We start from the raw sequence: 19017 nt of genomic DNA, 5'->3' as shown, positions 1-19017 counted from the left end.
TTTTCAGAATATTGTTTCCTCCGAGAAAATGAGGTCAAAGATCATATAGTGGTTGAAAGTTGATGTCTGCAATACAAAAGTACCCAAAGCATCCACTATTTAACGTGCCTTTAATTCAGAGGCAACTTTGCGGTGTCAATTCTTTCAAATCAAACATAAGAATACCTTAACGAGCTAGCGTGACAAGTTCTGGCATCAAGAAATTATACTCTTTGTGGGAACTGGGAAGGAGTTTTCTGCTCATTACATAAACCCTTGTGAGCTTGGGTAGTGCAGTTTGTAACGATTGATCCTACATCGTGGTTTATAGCCTTTACAAGCTGAACTTTCGAACTTAACAGAAATCATTTAACTTGGTAAAAAGCAACCTAATCCTTAGCTTTTGTTATTGAAACTTGCACCGTTAAGTAGAACTTTGCTCCTTCTCTTGGTTGATTCACCAATTTCAGTGTAATTGTTGGCTATGTTGTATGATCAGAATTATTATGACAAGTGAATAAACAAGAAAAGATTTGCACCATGCTAGTTTCCATGCAAGAATACGTGTTCATGGACTCTGAACACTGATTTTGAACAGCACAGTGGGTGATGCAAATTAAATGAGACCACAAATTTTGGACTGAATCCAGATCATATTATGAGACTATTTATAGCATCAGCATTGATATTCTGGAATCTAAGGACATATATAATGGTGAGGCCCATAATCGTTTCTTCGCCCTCCAACTATTCAACCGTGTCAGTACTCAATTATATATGTGACCTGGGAAAAAAAAAAAAAAAAAAAAAGCATGCTGGATATGGGATATTGGAGGCTAGAATTAATTTTGATAATTAGAGCTGGAAGCCCACTTTGACAAGGACTTTCTTTAAAGCGAATGCGACTTATCGAGAGCTAATTCTTTTATAATTGTAAGCCAAACTTGAATGTTGAAACAAGATGCAAGTTCATTAATGGGCTTAATTTAATTAAACAGACTTGCTGAATATTTCAAAATAGCTTTCTGTAAGCAATTTAATTCCAAAATATTGTTTGACTGCGGATATAGTTGCCGATGAACAATAGCTTCTGTTAACATAAAGGCTCAAAATTAGAAGATTCATGGTTATTCTTGTCTATCAATAGGATACAACATTGTAACCTGCAATAGTCCACTCTTATATTTCTTTAAAGTCCTACACGTATCCTAGAATTAACATTTTGATTGAAAACTAAAAAGTGATTAATAAGATATTGAGGCTATTTTTAATACTTTTTTTTATATATAAAACATCATAATTTCATTAAAATCTACGCTAATGACATGGTTAGGTGTCAATGTACAGACTCACAGTCACTTACCTTTCATCTCTCAATTTCAAGATGATCCCCTTTGACACCATGGGATCAAGATCCAAAGTACCACATTCTTCTGATATCTTTCACAACCAATTATCTTTCGAGTTCATGAGATGTTACAGTAAATTTGTCTCATGCAGTTGTCCTGCAGCCACTTTTTACATTACACTGAATAAGATGAAGAATGTTTAGGCATTTTTTTTAAAGGACGCAGCGGAGGATGAAGAGGATAAGACAATAGATATATAGAGCACTGAGAAAAATGCTACAGAATTCTACATATCTTTTGTTCTGGAAGGCCAGCTCGTGCAAGGCATCTGTGGAAGGAGCATCTAATTGAGCTTTTAAGGAGACGCCAAGAAACCAACAAATGAACAAATTCTAAGAGCCGTGCCGTGATTACATGATTTTAGTATATTCGCTAAAGTACGGGAAGTAGGAATGCAATAGCTAGCTGTTAAGTAAAGGGTAAGCCTAAATATACAATTACCAATAGCTGCATAGCATAGATTTGCTATAGTTTAATACCCACTATGATCTCTATTATTAATGTTATTATTATAAACTAATAAGAAGTGTCATATATGCCCACTTAGATAGGGTTGAGGACCACAATGGATGGGTTCTTGAGAGAGTACTTGATGAGGGGCCGTCAGCTCTGGATGAAGCTGCAATTTTTGACCTCAGCTTCAATGAGACAATTGCACAAGTTCAAGAACAGGGTTATTTTCCAAAACCAGATCAAGATGTTACTTTAGTTTGAGTCTAGGATTGGTAACCGACACTACTTAGGGTCTCTTGTAAGTTGTAAAGCTTGATTCATTGAAGACAATAAATGCTGCAAATTTTTTTTTTTTTTTGGTCACAAGTCGGTATTATCATTAATATATGAATAATCATGTACAAAAGGCATGTACAATCACAGGACAACTGCCCTTAAATCATCTTGTATCTTCCTACCGAGTTGCAGAGGAAAAAGATCATTTTCACACAAAACATTATAAAAAAAGGTTATTGACAAATTTTGCGATTTCAGGGCTAACTTGATTTCCTCCTCTTTCGTTACATTTTGAAGATGTTAAACCCTTCAATGATAGTAAACTTTCTGGGGCGGAAGTATATAAAATCTTAAGTTCTCCAACTATAACATTACCTCTAAGGTCATGATAAAGTTCCCATATAATGCCAAAACAACATATATTCTTTTCGAAATGCAGAAATTATCTGTCATTGTTTGCTTTAAATGTGGAAAGCCAGTATTCATGATTTAACTATGTCGTAAAAAAATTACAGGAATTAAAAGTAAAATAGTTGTTTGATAGCTCGGATAAATGCGTAGTGAAAAAAGGAAAAGTACATTAATTTTCTTCGACCAGTTTCTGAATTGTATTCTCTGTTTACAATTAGTTTCCATCCAAACTTCCAATATTTCTTTAGTTGTATATTATCTACTCGTATCAGTTCCAGACATTGCCATATTAGCTGTGGTGACTCGAATGAAACGCCATGGCTAGGCAGGCACCCATGTATAGGTCTTTATCATCATGCACAAATGTGCAGTATGATTACCTGGGAATGGTCAGGTATGTATATTGCTGTTTACGAACCTCAATTAGCGTGTACATCTTTACAAAGCACATAGGATGAATAACCTTATAAATTGAGAGAAAAAAAAAAGAAAATATACTTGATAAAAGAAAAAATTATTACCTGAAAAGAAAACATAAAAAGCATGAAATGAAAAAGGATAGCATTAGTTGATCTGGGATTACGTGGGTCGATGGTGTGATGAGTTTTGCCACGAAAAACATGGTATGGTCTACAGACATTTTCAAGGAAATATGGACTTTTTTGTTGCATGGATGAAAGGTGTACACAATTTGTTGATGGAGACTGATACTGAAGTTGAAATAAAGTTGGGGCATGGGGAAGATAATTTCACATCCAAACTTGAATATCATCATTGATCATGGGTGAAACGGCATACCCAATTTGATGATACAGAATGATATAGAAGTTGAAATGAAGTTACATCCAAACTTGAATATCATCATTGTTATTGGAAAACTGTTAATCGAAATTGATAGAGATTGCCAATTAAGTCACGTTTGAAATGAATCAAATATTTGTGCAAACTTGATCTTTCAATTTAATAATGGGGTCAAGACTCTTATTCTATTGTGTTTGGAACTGAATATTTACTTCTATTGCCTTGTCGCTTATCAAAAATAAGGAAGGGGAGGGGGGGGGGGGACAAAGAATGTATTCCCTTTCTGAAAGAACTACCATAGAATACAATATACAATGCACTAAATTTTTAGCAAGGAAGAATCCCTATTTCTTCTTCTTCTTTTCTTCTACCTGCGCCAATTCTGGGAAAAATAAATAGGAGAGATTGAAGTAACGTTACCCACAATCACAAGCATATTCAATAAGATTGAAATTGGCACCTTGATGTTTGAAAGTTGAGACATTTATTCTAGCAACCTTTTTTGCGACTAAGCGAATTTAGGTTGACAACAAAACACTCTTGATGATATAGAGTAAACACAAAAATGTTACTAAAGGCTCATGTAATTTTATTCATTGGTCTGGAGAGATCTAGAAATACGTTTTGGTCTTAACTAATGCCTAATAAAGAAAAAAGCAAGAAACAGGAAATCGTGTTGATGGGGAGGACAACTGAAAAGCAATAGAAGCATTCATCAACACATATCAACTCAGTCAATAAGGACAAATTATTTGTTTATAAAAAGTTATCTATTTGAATTTTGTTGTAGTTACCAGGATAAGAATTCCTATAAATAACTGTTGGCCTCAAGCAAAACTAAAAGGCAATAGAGGCATTCATCAACACAAGTTAACTCAATCGATGAGGAAAAAATACTTGTTCACAAAAGAGTTGTCCGTTTGAATTCCATTATCGACATGAGGGAAAAAATCCCTATAAACGACTTATGGTTTCGAAAACAAAACTAAAAAGCAATAGAGGCATTCATTAACATAAGACAATTCAATCGATAAGGACAAATTACTTGTTCACAAAAAGTCATCTGTTTGAATTCCATTGTCGATGTGAAAGTAAAAATCTTTATAAACAACTTATGGTCTCAAGAGCAAAACTAAAAAGTTATAGAGGCATTCATTAACACAAGTTAACTCAATCGATAAGAACAAATTACTTATTCACAAAAAGTTGTCTGTTTGAATTTCATTGTCAATGTGAGGATAGGAATCCCTATAAATGACTTATGGTATCAAGAGTGTATCCTAGTTCATGAAGGTGTTGAGAGTCGAAACCATTCAAACTTTTTATTTAAAAAAAGAGTTATTATCACTTTGCCCCTTTAATATTCAGTGTCACTATCAATTTTTCTCTTAACGTTACATTTTAGTCACTTTACTCCGAAAACTAATGGTCAAATTTAATGAAATTTGTTAATTAAAATGAAAAGATATATTTAGCCCTTAAAATTAGTATCACCTTACTCCCATAAGCTATAGTGTTATTATCAATTTATTCTCAAGAGTTATTTTTTAAACAATTTGTTCCACCGTTAAATCAATTTACCAAGTTAAAAAACTTTAGAAAAAAAGTATTGTCTTCTTTGTATAATAAAAAAAATAAAAAAAAATTTAGAGTGGTTCTTCTCCTTTTTAGTATAAAAAAAAATCAAAATATTAATCTCTTTCTTCTTGGCAATCTCATTAATATTGAAAAAAAAATAGAAAGATAGGGAGGGAGAGGGAGAAAGAGAGAGCTCAGTTCTTTTTTTTTTTTAAATATAAATAAGAAAGAATTAAATATTTTTATTATTTTAAAATTATTTTACTTATCTGTTTACCACTCAATTCCAAACGTAATCCCGACAACCTTAAAGTAACACGGCAAATATTAGACTCTTCTTCATTTTCTTTCTTTGGAAAATTTAATTTTCTATCTCTTTCTTTCCTGTCTCTTTTTCATTTCCTAGTATTAATAAGTGTGAAAAAAATTTAAGAAAATCCTTTTATTTTTATATTTTTGGATCTCTTAAAGTGAAAAAAAATGAAGAATAACTATTCCAATTTTTTTATTTTTAATTATATATAAAAAAGGATAAATACATTTAAAATTTTTTATCATACTAGTTAGATTAACGATGAGGTAAAATGCCCAAAAAATAATGTTAGAAATTAAAGTGATTGTATCACTATAATTTAAAAGGATAAAATGATATTAACAATGTAGCAATGCTATAGAATAAAATGATGTTTTATTGTCCAAAATTTCTTAACATGTTGAGTTGAATTACTTATGGGGTAAATTGATAATAGTGATACAGTTTGAAGGAATAAAGTGATAATAACCCTTAAAAAAAAAAAGGAGTTACCTTGTGAACCCAAAAAACGAGTCCAGCCACGTGCCTTCCATGTGGTGCACCTGCAAGGTTAGTATTCTGAAACACGGCTCAGCTTTTATATCATTTTCCCCATTCGTGATTATGGGCAAGGATTACTAATTCGGGTTAATTAGCCTTAAATAAAACTTGTAGGGCCTAAAATTATGTGGCATTAGGGTACTGCATTACGGTACATAACAAATCCCACTTACCTCATTAATCTTTTTTAAAGCCTATATAAATAAGGATTTGAAAGATTTATCCGAGACATGCTTTAGTAAAAAAGTATTGCTTCAAATCAAAGCCTTTGTTCCTCCTCCAGTGGAGGCTTTATGGCTCAATTAGTCATAATGACAATGACAGTGAAGAAAGGCACATTATTGTTTTTAAACTAATCATACTCTATTGGCTATTGCTGTCTGTCTCTCTCTCACACAGAGCTTAGAATATAGGTCAATTGTTTGCCAAAAGAACAAAATTTGCCAGCTTGGTAGGGGAATTGACACTTATAACCTTATTAACCGTTGCTAAATAGTCTAAATCAATTGGAATTATTCAAAAGTCAATCATTTCAAGAACGAGTTCATATCTTATTACACCAGGGCATGACTAACGGTTTACTTTATAAAACTAAAAATATTCTTATCAATTGGGCTTAGTCAAATGTCAATCATTTCGAGAAGACTCTATTTGTTATACGAAGGGCATGATTAGCTGTTTATCTTATTTATATTGAAGTATTTATTTACATTTCAATCGTTATTGTAGCAGTAAAGATGGTTTATTATGTACTGCCGAACCTTTAGATTGTTATTTTTAGGAGTTTTTGTAAAAAAAAAAAATGTATTGTATTGATTTGATGTATGTGTTTATCAAAAAATTAAAATTTTTTATGAATATCGATTTTTGAATATTGCATACCACAATCAAACCTCAACTTTGTATCAGGTTGATTTATGTGAGTTTGACTGATTTATTTTAGTTGAAAAGTTCAAAATCTAGTTTTCCCTCTTGACATAAACTATGGAGTACCAATATGTCTACCTAGCCTAATTCCTAGTCAAACTTTTATTGAATCTAAATTAGACAAAGTGCATGGAGACATTAATCATCATTATGTTCTTTTAAATTCCCCTACCGATTTGATGGAAAAGAGTTTTTCCCGTCATAAAAATGATGGTCACGGGCGAATGGATCAATTTGCAAAATTATATATATAATTTTTTTTATAAAAAGCAAACTTCAGTAACAAATTGTTGGAAATCGTTCAGCACTATTTAATTTACACATCTGTTCTAATGACAGGTTAAACATATACTTAAAATAATAGATATATAATTTGAGTAAAATCATATGGTTTATTGCCCCTCTGGGTTTGATCATCTGGTCTTGGGGTAACCGTAAAAGTCCCAAGGTTCCAGGGTTCGAACCTCCCTTAATGCCCGAGTGTGCTCTTGAGGGGCAGGATATTTCAGGTGCAGGGTGATTAGTCTGTATTGATTCATATTCACTTACTCAACATGGTGGCATGTAGGTGTAGGATGCTGGTATGGATACAAAAATTTGGCGAAGATGTTAGGGTATTTTCCTTGAACACTTGTCAAAAGATTGTACAAAAGCAATTATCATCTCCCCAATAATGAACAAAACGCTTATTCACAAAAATGGAACCACAACTTTAGGAACAAAATTCTTTGGGCAAGAGAATATGCCAGTTCAGTTTTTTTTTTTTTTTTTGGGCAAAAGAATATGCTAGTTCAGAGCAAATGGAACCACAATTTTAGGAACAAAATTCGGTGAGAACTGTCTATTATGTCTGTTGCATTAATTCCATTTTCAGCAGGATTTATTATGGATGGAATAATTATGAACTTTTGAATTTTGAGCAAAAGTTTGGGAAAGAGAGAGATAGATCAAGCTTTTAAGTAAGACTGAAACAATTAAGCAAACCATTGCACATATCTGTGGAAAAGCTCGCACTGTCACACGCAATCACTTCCATCCCTTTAAGGATATACCATAAATATATGTCCACAAAATATTGGCAATCAGAATAGTACTACTCCCTCCGTCCCGTTTTGTTAGTCTTGGTTTTTTTTTCACACAGATTAAGAAAGTGTAATTAATTTGGTTGGAAACATAAATTTAGATTAATAATTTCCTAAAATACCCTTATGCTAATCAATGTATTCAATGTATTGGAAAAGCTCAATATATTCAATGTAGTGGGTTAGTATTTAATAACAATGTATTAATAACAAGATATTTAATAAAGGTATTTTAGACAATTTGAAAGATTACTACATTTCTTAACGGGAAACTGGACTACAATTTGGGACGGACGAAAAAGGAAAACAAGACTAACAAAGTGGGACGGAGGGAGTAATATCTTTTCCTTGTAGTTTGAGTTTCTTCAATCAAAAACCTAACTTGGAGATTTGCAAATCAAAATCTACAGGCTGCTTTACCAATGCGGTTTCCAGCCACAAAATGGCTGCCTAATTAATAAATAAATGCACCTTCATTAACATCAATAAATATACCTTGATTTGACAAAGATATCTAACCAAAAGTTTGATCTAAACATTGATGACATGTCCTTCCTCCTTCCCATTTTGCATGTACAGTTTCTTTCACACACTTTAAGAAAAGTTACGATCTATATTGAATAAAGTGTATTTTAGAGAAATTAAAATACAACTATATTTTTCAATTCGAAAGTGGACTATAATTTAGGATAGATGAAAAAGAAAAACAGGACTATCAAAGTGGGACGGAGAGAATATTTAACTTTATTGGAAATCTAACCTACTAGTATTTTTCTAGAATATCCTTACACTAATATTAGTTGTGTAACTAACTATTATACTTTTACATTAATTGTAACAATAATATTGATGAAAAGTTGCACCATTCAAGACATGAATCAAAACAATTGATAAACAAGACAAGTTATATTCAATGGTAACAAAGTACAACACAAAATAAGAACATTTTAGAGAAGTTAAAAGTTAAGTAGATTCGTCGATCAGAGAGTGCACCGTAATTTGGAAAAGATTAGAAAGAGAGTATGTGTTACCATGAAACAAAAAAAAAAAAAAAAAAAAGCGAGTATGTGTTTGTTAATCACTACTCCTAACTCCTAAGTACACATTAGGTAGGGCATTCCGAGTTTGCAGTCGGTGGTAAGTGGCAGGAGCGGCAACCGCACCCACAATTTGTACACTTTCGAAAATTCCTATGTGAAAATAGTTGTCTAGTCAAATTATGCGAAAAGTACGTTTTGTCCTCCGAAATCCTAAGAAAAAATGTGGCCTGCGTGTTGCACGAACATGGCACGTTTAGAAGTCATACTACCAAGTAGCAGCACCACTGATTTAACTTGGAATCCTATTCCTGCGTGTCACATCTCATGTCATCCCCACGCTGTTTTTGGTCATTACACTCCGATTAAAAAAAAAAAAAAACTATGAAATTTTTTGTCAACTTTTATGCTGTCACATTTCGTAATGTTGCACAGTATTATGAAATTTTTCGTTCCATAATAGATTGAGAAAGGAAATTTTAAGCGTTGAGAAAATTGAAAAGTTTCAAATAATACACGTAAACCAAGATAAGTATAACATTAGATGGATTATAAGTGTAGTATTCTTTGTTGAAGGAAAGTATTGAATAGTCGAGTAAAATTTAGATGCAATATCCTGTGGATCGAGCGTAGTACTGTTCTTTAGACATGCACAGCGAGTAATATCCTCGAACATGTATAATGTCGAGAAATTGAAGTGGTTAGCTTTTGAATCATACACGTATAATCAGAGGATAAGTACAGTATTTAAGAAATATAAATATTCATCGTGAAGAAAAGTATTAAATAGTCGCATAACTCTTAAATATATATGATAACTGACACCGTTAGATTGGAGATTATTTGGGATAATTTTTGTAAAAAAAGACACTGTAGTACTTTTTTTATACGATGTGTATGAGATAAAAAAAAATGATTGAAAAATGTACAAATGATGCAAGCAACTTAGTGCGTGTAAATGGGGTGTAAATAATGTGCAATCCAAACAAGCTCTATTTAATAATTATCTTTTATCGAACAAGTACAGTATTTAACGCATCAAAAATATAATATTCTTTCTTCGCGAAGGAAAGTATTAAATAGTCAAATAACTCTTAAATATATACGACGATTGGCACAGTTAACTTTTAAATATATACGACAGCTGACACTGTTTAATAATTATATTTTGTCGAATAAGTACAGGATTTAATGCGTCAAAAATATAATAATTGTGGTGAAGGAAAGTATTAAATAGTCAAATAACTCTTAAATATATACGACAATTGACACCGTTAACTTAAATATATACGACAACTAACACCGTTTAATAATTATAATATCTTTCTTAGAACAAGTATAGTATTTAACGCGTCCAAAATATAATAATTTTCATGAAGAAAAGTATTAAATAGTCAAATAACTCTTAAATATATACGAGAATTGACACCGTTAACTTTAAATATATACGACAACTAACACCGTTTAATAATTATAATATCTTTCTTAGAACAAGTACAATATTTAATGCATCCAAAATATACTAATTTTCATGAAGGAAAGTATTAAATATTCAAATAACTCTTAAATATGTACGACAATTGACATCGTTAACTCTAAATACATACGACAACTGACACCATCAATAATTATCTTTTGTCGACTAAGTACAGTATTTAAAGCATCCGAAATATAATATTCTTTGTAAAGGAAAGTATTAAATAGTCAAATAACTCTTAAATATATACGACAATTGACACCATTAACTCCTAAATATATACGACAACTGACACTGTTTAATAATTATAATATCTTTCATCGAACAAGTACAGTATTTAACGCATAAAAAATAAAATATATTTCATGAAAGAAAGTATTAAATAGTGAACTAACTCTTAAATATATACAACAATTGACACCGTTAATAACTCTTAAATATATACGACAATTGACACCGTTTAATAATTATAATATATTTCATCAAATAAGTACAGTATTTAATGCGTCAAAAAAATATAATATTTTCGCAAAGGAAAGTATTAAATAGTCAAATAACTCTTAAATATATACCACAATTGACCCCGTTAACTCTTAAATATATACGACAACTGACATCGTTTAATAATATTTTTCGTCGAATAAGTGCAGTATTTAACATCGAATAAATGAATATATATTTTCGTGAAGGAAAGTATTAAATAGTCAAATAACTTTTAAATATATGCGACAATTGACATTGCTTAATAATCGCAATATATTTTGTCGAACAATGTATACATAGTCGAGTATATTTTGAATATGTACATTGACATGTGGTTTGGTAATTCCAATAATATCATGCCAATTAGATTTCCATCAACATATTTGATGTGTAATAAAGATTTTTCAATGAATAATTCACCAACCTTCTTATTTTTCTAACTCGAAATAAATGAAACTACAAAAATATTTACTTTTTGGTACTTTTAGGTGACAAGGATAAGGACAGTTGAGTAAATTCAACCAGACTGCGCATACATTTGCACTCACCTCTGCTTTCCTCAAAAAAAAAAAAAAAGACTCACCTATTCTCCGGTTTGACTCTCACGCGCACATGGCACAGACATCATATTCATAGTTTCACACACACTAGCACACATATTTATCTGTCTTTTCCTTTTCCATTTCCTGTTCCTTTTGTTGTTTTTTTTTTCCTTTTTGCACTTTTTCCAATTTTTCATCACTCTGCTATAAATGCCAACTATATCTCACTTTCTCTGTTCTCTTCATCCTGAATTTTTTTTTTTCTCTTTGCATAATTTTTTGCTTTCCCTTTACTTCTTCATCTGTGGCTTCCTTCATTGCAACCTAAGCTTCCCTTGCCAGCTGCTGCTTGTTTGAGGTCGGTCTTTCCTCCACATTCATGCAACCCCACCAACCATTTTTTACCCAACTCTTGCTTTTATGACACCTTCACTACCAAATAAAAAAAAGAAAGAAAAGAACCCTTGATATATTTCTCACAACATTGGCTCTATTTCTTGAAAAGATTGATTTTTTGTCTGGCATTGATTGAGAAAAAAAAAATTCCTTTATACTGTTGTTTTAACTCTCTTTTCTGGCCCACTTGAGGCCATAGTTGATTAGTTTCTACTTGTAAACTACTCCTCTTCTTTCTTCAGAAGTTAACTTTTTTTAGTCTTTTGCTATTTGTGGTGGTTTTTTTCCCTTTATTTCAGCTCTGCATTGGGATATCTATGCTTGTTGGACCCTTATTGGTACAAAAAGAGGTTCTTTCTTTGCTTCTTTGGGTTCTCAAGGAGGAAGATCGAGGGGGTTAGACTCAGATCACCTCAAGGTCAGTGCTTTCTGCTTTGAATACACTTATTACTGGATTTAACTTGGATCGTAAGTCATGCTTTGCTTGATTTTATTCTCATTTTTTTTCTCAAGATTTTATATGTTTAATGTTTTTATATGCAAGTCTTTGCTTCTGTTGATTTTTAAAAATGAGGAAGTTTTTGTGGATTTTGCATTGGCTTCTTTTGAAATTGGTTGCTTTTATTTATTAAATGCCTGCTATTGCTATGGTGTTTTGATACTCTTCTCATTGCTTTGTTCTGAACCCTGTCTGAGATTATGAACTGTAAAATGTTCTGGTATCTATTGGAACATTTGGACCATGGTCTCTTTGGTTCATCTATGGAAACTTTCTGACTTGGTCTCCCACATGAATTATGCTGTCTGAATGACAAAAACTAATCTCTCTTTACACTTGTGAGTTTTGAGTGTGTCATTAGAATTGGGTGATAGTTGGCTGGTTTAGGCTCAATAGTTAAGGAAATCAAAGTAGAAGAAGGAAACAAATCGAGAATTGGATTACCAACTAGACTAAAATTTTGATACTTATTTGCCATTTGGGTGCTTCTGTCCTTACATGACATGTTTATGGTGCTTCTGTCCTTATATGACATGTTTATGGGATCTAGGAGGCATGGTTTAATTCCCCAGGTGAAGCTACGGGGACAAGACTTGTTTATTGGTGCTTGGTAGAAGTTTGTCGAACATGTCGTCTGAGAGTTTGAATGCTGAGCTATCCAAGAAGACATCATTTTTGGGTTTAAAATTATGGGTCGTGATTGGTTTATGTGTTGGTGCGTTTATAGTTTTGATACTTTGTACCTTATCAATATGGGTAATGTTCCGGAGGAGATCAAGAAGAACCCTCGACAAATATTCACTTTGTCAAATACCTAACATATCAAAAGACATCAAAGTCGATAGAGTAGGAGGTCAAGATTACCATGATCACCCAGAAACAGTATACCTGACAGTGAATGACAAGTCAAGCGATAAGAATTCAGAAAAGATGTTAGTGCATCTGGGGAGGAGTAAATCAAGTGATGTCGATAATCTCAGTCAGTGTAGCTCAATGTATCACCATGAGAGGGCTTGCAGCTCACAATCAGGGGAAGAAGGAAGTTCTGGTACTGCTCGAAAACTGTCTTCATTGCCCTACGGGCTTCCAATGGCCTCTCCTCTGATTGGCTTGCCAGAAATATCACATCTTGGTTGGGGTCACTGGTTTACCCTTAGAGATCTTGATATTGCTACAAACCGCTTCTCAGCAGAGAATGTGATTGGGGAAGGTGGCTATGGGGTTGTTTACCGGGGCAGATTGGTCAATGGGACAGAGGTAGCTGTAAAGAAGCTTCTTAACAATCTGTGAGTAGTACATAAATACTTCATTTTCATGGCTTCGATATGTGTTTTTGGAGTTTTTTTAACTTATTCATGGTTGAATTCTGAACTAATTTCAGTGGCCAAGCTGAAAAAGAATTCAGGGTCGAAGTAGAGGCCATTGGGCATGTTCGGCACAAGAATCTTGTGCGGCTCCTGGGCTATTGCATAGAAGGGGTTCAGAGGTAAGAATCTTCTTTTTCCACCTGTAGTTTCAAGTCAGCAGTTTCATTTCTATACTTACTGTAAAATAGTTCTTGAATGATTCTGCAAATTGCAGTAGTAGTAAAGGAACTTCAAGTTTGAGCCAAGGCCTAGCTTTGTTGGTTGGAGCACTCTAAACAAGGCAGGGCTGGGGTCTTGGTTTTGAGCTTCATCCTTGATCCACTAATTTAGTTAATAATAAGAAAAAGAAAATTAGAATTATGATTATGTTTATTGACTTATTGAGTCTTGAATTTCAGTCTAATGAGATACATCTCCATTAACTGAGATTATCCTTTTTTTTGTTAATTCAGGATGTTGGTGTACGAGTATGTTAATAATGGCAACTTAGAACAATGGCTTCATGGTACTATGAAACAACATGGGACACTCACATGGGATGCACGCATGAAAGTGCTTCTTGGTACTGCAAAAGCGTAAGTCTGCCATGCATTAAATCTGATGCACTATGTTTCATATTTGCTTTTTTTTTTTTGAACCTCTTGCAGGTTTGATTAAGCATAATCCACCGGTAAAATGTGATGCAATTCTTGTCCATCCATCTTCTTATAGCACTGTTTCCCTGATTTTTCCATTCTTCTTTTTTGAAATGTAGCACTTGTGCAATCTGTTTCTAATATGTTGCTTACTAAGTGAAACCTTGTAGTTTGTACTAAGCGCTTATTGTATAATTAAATCTTCATATATTGTGTCTCCATTGCTTTGATCCAGAACATTGTGTCACATTGTTTTGCAGGCTTGCTTACCTGCATGAAGCTATAGAACCTAAGGTTGTCCATCGAGATATAAAATCTAGTAATATTTTGATCGATGATGAATTCAATGCCAAGGTTTCTGATTTTGGATTGGCAAAGCTCTTGGGCTCAGGAGAAAGCCACATAACGACAAGAGTAATGGGAACATTTGGGTAAGCCAGTTTTTAACTAAATCCTTCTGGTTCTTTATTTTCAGCCATCTATCCTTTTCCTCCATATTATCCAATGTGAATTATACGAAGAATTCTTTATGCTTAAACATTTTGTGTTGTTAATTTCAGCTATGTGGCTCCAGAATATGCAAACAGTGGTTTGTTAAATGAAAAAAGTGATATATATAGTTTTGGAGTTCTACTACTGGAAGCAGTCACAGGAAGAGATCCAGTTGACTATGCCCGTCCTGCTAACGAGGTATGGAATCCTTATAAACTATATTGATTGTGATAGTGTTGGTGCAGTCTGTGAATTCTTTTCTGTCTTTCCATTTACTGTGGATTTGGGGCATTAGTGGACATGGGCTTCAGGCTTGGCTAACCTGGAGATTTGTTCCTGTGCCAGGTGAATCTTGTTGAGTGGCTGAAAATGATGGTAGGACATAGAAGAGCTGAAGAAGTTGTGGATCCTGACCTTGAAGTAAAGCCAGCAACTCGTGCCTTAAAGCGTGCACTTTTGGTGGCACTCAGATCTGTTGATCCTGATGCAGAGAAGCGACCCAGGATGAGCCAAGTTGTGCGAATGCTCGAGGCAGATGAATTTCCATACCGTGAGGTGCTTTTCCAATTCCAATTTTTGAATGTGTTATTAAAATGTTCACTTGTCTATATGGGTTGTCGTCTATTGGATGTTTAGTGTTTGTCCAAGTTCTGAATTCTCCAGTTGAAAAATGCTAATAATTCAGTTAGTCAGAGCTTCCATGCAATGCATGTATATGGTATTTGAAGAAGACTGAATTGTCTTTTTTGAACAGAACAGAGGGTCGTAGTTAAAAGCTCTTGGACTCCTCTCTTATTGTTGCTTCTGAGTAATGAAAAGAGACCAGTGCCTAATCTACATGTCAGTTGAAGACTGAATTGTCTTTTTTGAACAGAACAGAGGGTCATAGTTAAAAGCTCTTGGACTCCTCTCTTATTGTTGCTTCTGAGTAATGAAAAGAGACCAGTGCCTAACCTACATGTCAGTGCAGATACAAAAAGTCTCCACTTGCTAGAAAATTGATATTGAGAATAACCTGTAGATTTTGGTATTAAAAGTGTTTCGCATAAGCATTGTAGTTTGGCCAGGCATACTTATCCTGCAAGCCTAGACCATGCTTATGGTTGCCTTTGGCCTTTTTTAAGACTTTGAGTAAAGGCTACAGTCTATTAAGGAACACAAATAGCATCTATCGATGTCTATATGTGTAGAGTTCGTAAATTGTGCATGATTCAATCTGCATCAGCAGATGTCGAGGACTTCTGAAAAGGTTCCCATTGTAATTGTTCTTGAAACAAGACTCTAAACAAGGATTTCTGTTAAAAATGCATATTTTCTCCTGATTGAACCATTCTTGTTGTTTCTTGAATAAGAACATGATCTATCAAGCATCTTGGATAGTGCTAGCCTCGTGGGAGGCTCATGAGAACTTTGTTAGTTTAAGCAAAACTAATTCAAAGTAATAATGTTTCTACAGGATCGAAGGAACAGGAGAAGCCGAACAGCAAGCATGGAAATTGAATCAATGAAGGACAGTAGTGGATTAGCTGATGTGGAAAGCAGTGTAGGGCAATCAGATAACCAGACATCTGATAAAATTCGTGAATAGGACTGACAACACATGACTTGGATGAATAATTGTTCTTCTCCAGATTTTCAAGCTCTCCGTAACCCTTCTATACAATTCACATTTTCTTAGTATTTAATGGAAAGATTCCTGCATGGCAGGGTGGGAATGAATTAAGGATAGCCCTTTTGGAATTCCATCAGAATTGGTCCTCCTCCTATGCCTCAAGCTGTCATGTTGTGAAATGATGAGGATAGTTATCAGAGAGAGAGAGAGAGAGTTTTCGTGTGTGTGTGTGTGTGTGAGAGTGAGAGAGAAAGAGAGAGAGAGAGGGGCTTATTGCTGTACAGATATGTTTGCTGTGGGCCTTCTTAACATGCATCATGATCCTGATCATCATTCTTTTTTCTCTGTGTTTTCCCCTATGGTTACTTTTATTGGGATGGTGAGACTTCCCGGATATGGTTTTACCTTTGCCTACAGTTTTTCCATGCTCTCAAGTTACTGGAGTACTATTTATCATTTTGGGGTAGCCATTATAAAGTTCAAGAATGATGATGTTATTGGGCATGTGTTCTTCTATCCTCTTTTGCTCACACCGCATTTTGTTGTTCTCGTAATGCTCTTATTCTGATCTTTCTCCTTTCCCATTTCCCCTGCCATTACATTATGTTTGTGTGGAACATAGTAGTCTTGAAAAGTTTGCATTTATATAGCTAGTCCAATTATTATGGCATTGCAGAATCTCAGAAGAAGAGAGCTTTGTCTTGTGAATTTTGGCTTTAATAATTGAGGGAGGGTGGTTTTTTTTTTTTTTTTTTTTTTTATTGGTTGGCAAGAGTGGGGGAAACAACGTTAATGATTGGAATTTTGTCACATGTAGGTTGCAGGCTTGCAGCACGAAAACCAGGGTCTGTAAAGTCTCTGTAGGGTTACGGGGACCTCTCTTGTGGGGGTAGTCTTTTTGTTTCTCTGATTCTCAGATGGTGCCTGTGGCCATTGCAGGGTTAAAGGTCCTACACTATAGGACTTTGCTGACTTCCCGGCCCTCCTCTCTTTTTTTTCTTTTTCTTCTTAAGTTTTTTATGGATCTCTTCAACAGGAATGACATTGGATGAACTGGGACATAGATAGCCGTTGTATTTCAGGGAATCTAAGAAACAGCAAGGAATTGATGCATCGACAGGTGTTGTGGGGTTGTGGTTACAAATTCCATTCGTACCAAAGATATCCTATCAATGGATGTGATTTTCCTAGGCTTCCAATCCTCTTCCAGGACATATGCTATTTTAATCACCAAAAAAAAGGATCGATGTCCAGAAATGCTGTTTCTATCTTGGAGTATACAAGAAGTTACTAAAACAAGGGAAATGAGTTGATCTTCGAATTCGTTATTACATATTTTTCTAGCCATAGAAATCAGCTTAAACAAGTTTGGCAAAAAATATCAGACTTTTTTAAGTACATCCACATCCTTCCAGTGATGCATTTGCTGGCCATGTCGATAAAATGGAACAAGCAACTGATCAAAATTTGACGCTAAGACCAAACCAAAAGGAAAAGCAGGAACATATAATACCTGTCAATGAAACATTTCAGCAGGCAGTTATAATAAAAGGTGTTGATAGGGAGGCAGAAAAAAAATCGATGGACATCTGTTTTCCTCATCTGTTAAACACTGTAGTTAATAAACAGCTAGCTTTACCTGTGACAGTTCTGAATCAACCACCTTTCATTACTGGCCTGCAAGCCGATCCCTTCTGTGTTTTCAGATTTGTCTTATAGGTAGATGAGTGAACAGGCTTTTGCATTTTGTATCATTTGTCTGCTTTATATGATCCATCTGTGTAAAAAAGTTTCTTTCTTTTAAGACTTGATATTGTACCTGATAAAAATTTCCTGTAATGTGGAAAGGTTTTGCATTTACCAAGTCTTTGATTCTTTGTCACAACTTACAGGGCTCATGGAGCTCGTTTTCATTTGTTTCATTGTTGTGAATAACTTGATATTAGTGCAATAATTGCAATTCACTAGTTGGGAAAAAACTTGGGTAGCAGAAGGTGCAATATTTTAGGGGCTTGAAGCTTGATCATCCAACTGGGCATTACGTCTATATGATCCTGTCAAAAAAAAAACAAAACAATTTGCGTATTTGTAGTTAGTGCTAAAAAGATTTACTCAAAATCTTTATATTCTTACAAAAAAAAAAAAAGGGGTCGGTATCTTCACATTGACCGTCAGTGTTAGAAAGATTTATTCAAAGTCATTATAGTCTCACCAGAAAAAAGAGGTCGGTGTCCCCACATGGTGGAAATTAGAGAAACATTGTGCTATTTCTCATTATTAGTTTGCATGAGTATCATTTCTTCGTTGATCTCTTTTTTATTTTGTACTATGTGACACCAATTTCCATGCTTCTATTGCAAAATCAGATTTTCTTTTTCAAAAACAAAAATAAAAGATAAATAAAATGTCATATTCTTTTTTCACTAAATATTTCTCTCCTTTACTCCACTCTGGTATTTCAAATAGGCTAGGTAGATTTGAATAGTATTTTTCATCTCGAAACTTGTCACAATTAAGGCTTTTTTCAGTTTTTTTTTTTTTTATATAGCTGTAACTAGTTGAATTCATTTTTTTTTTATCAGTGCTATGATCATTACTAGCCAAACTTTTCTTGCATTTTTATAAACTTGGATTATGAAATAATCTCCCAAAGATAATCATGTTGGCAAATATTTACTGTTTGGATTGCCAATTTTACAATATTTTTT

At 33.8% G+C, this 19017-nt stretch overlaps 1 protein-coding gene across 1 annotated transcript; it reads left to right on the top strand.

The window, feature by feature from the left end:
- The first annotated feature begins 11541 nt into the window (after window positions 1–11541).
- Window positions 11542–16813, top strand: LOC113691006 (probable receptor-like protein kinase At2g42960). The gene is made up of 9 exons (XM_027209172.2): window positions 11542–11666; window positions 12004–12122; window positions 12754–13489; window positions 13585–13689; window positions 14023–14145; window positions 14466–14636; window positions 14766–14895; window positions 15043–15252; window positions 16154–16813. Exons 3-9 carry the CDS (start codon window positions 12831–12833, stop codon window positions 16283–16285), a joined length of 1530 nt encoding a protein of 509 aa, XP_027064973.1. The 5' UTR covers window positions 11542–11666; window positions 12004–12122; window positions 12754–12830; the 3' UTR covers window positions 16286–16813.
- The last annotated feature ends 2204 nt before the right edge of the window (window positions 16814–19017 follow it).

This window comes from Coffea arabica, chromosome 5c, assembly GCF_036785885.1.
Source record: "Coffea arabica cultivar ET-39 chromosome 5c, Coffea Arabica ET-39 HiFi, whole genome shotgun sequence".
Lineage (NCBI taxonomy): Eukaryota > Viridiplantae > Streptophyta > Magnoliopsida > Gentianales > Rubiaceae > Coffea > Coffea arabica.
This window is presented reverse-complemented; position numbering and strand designations above follow the sequence as displayed.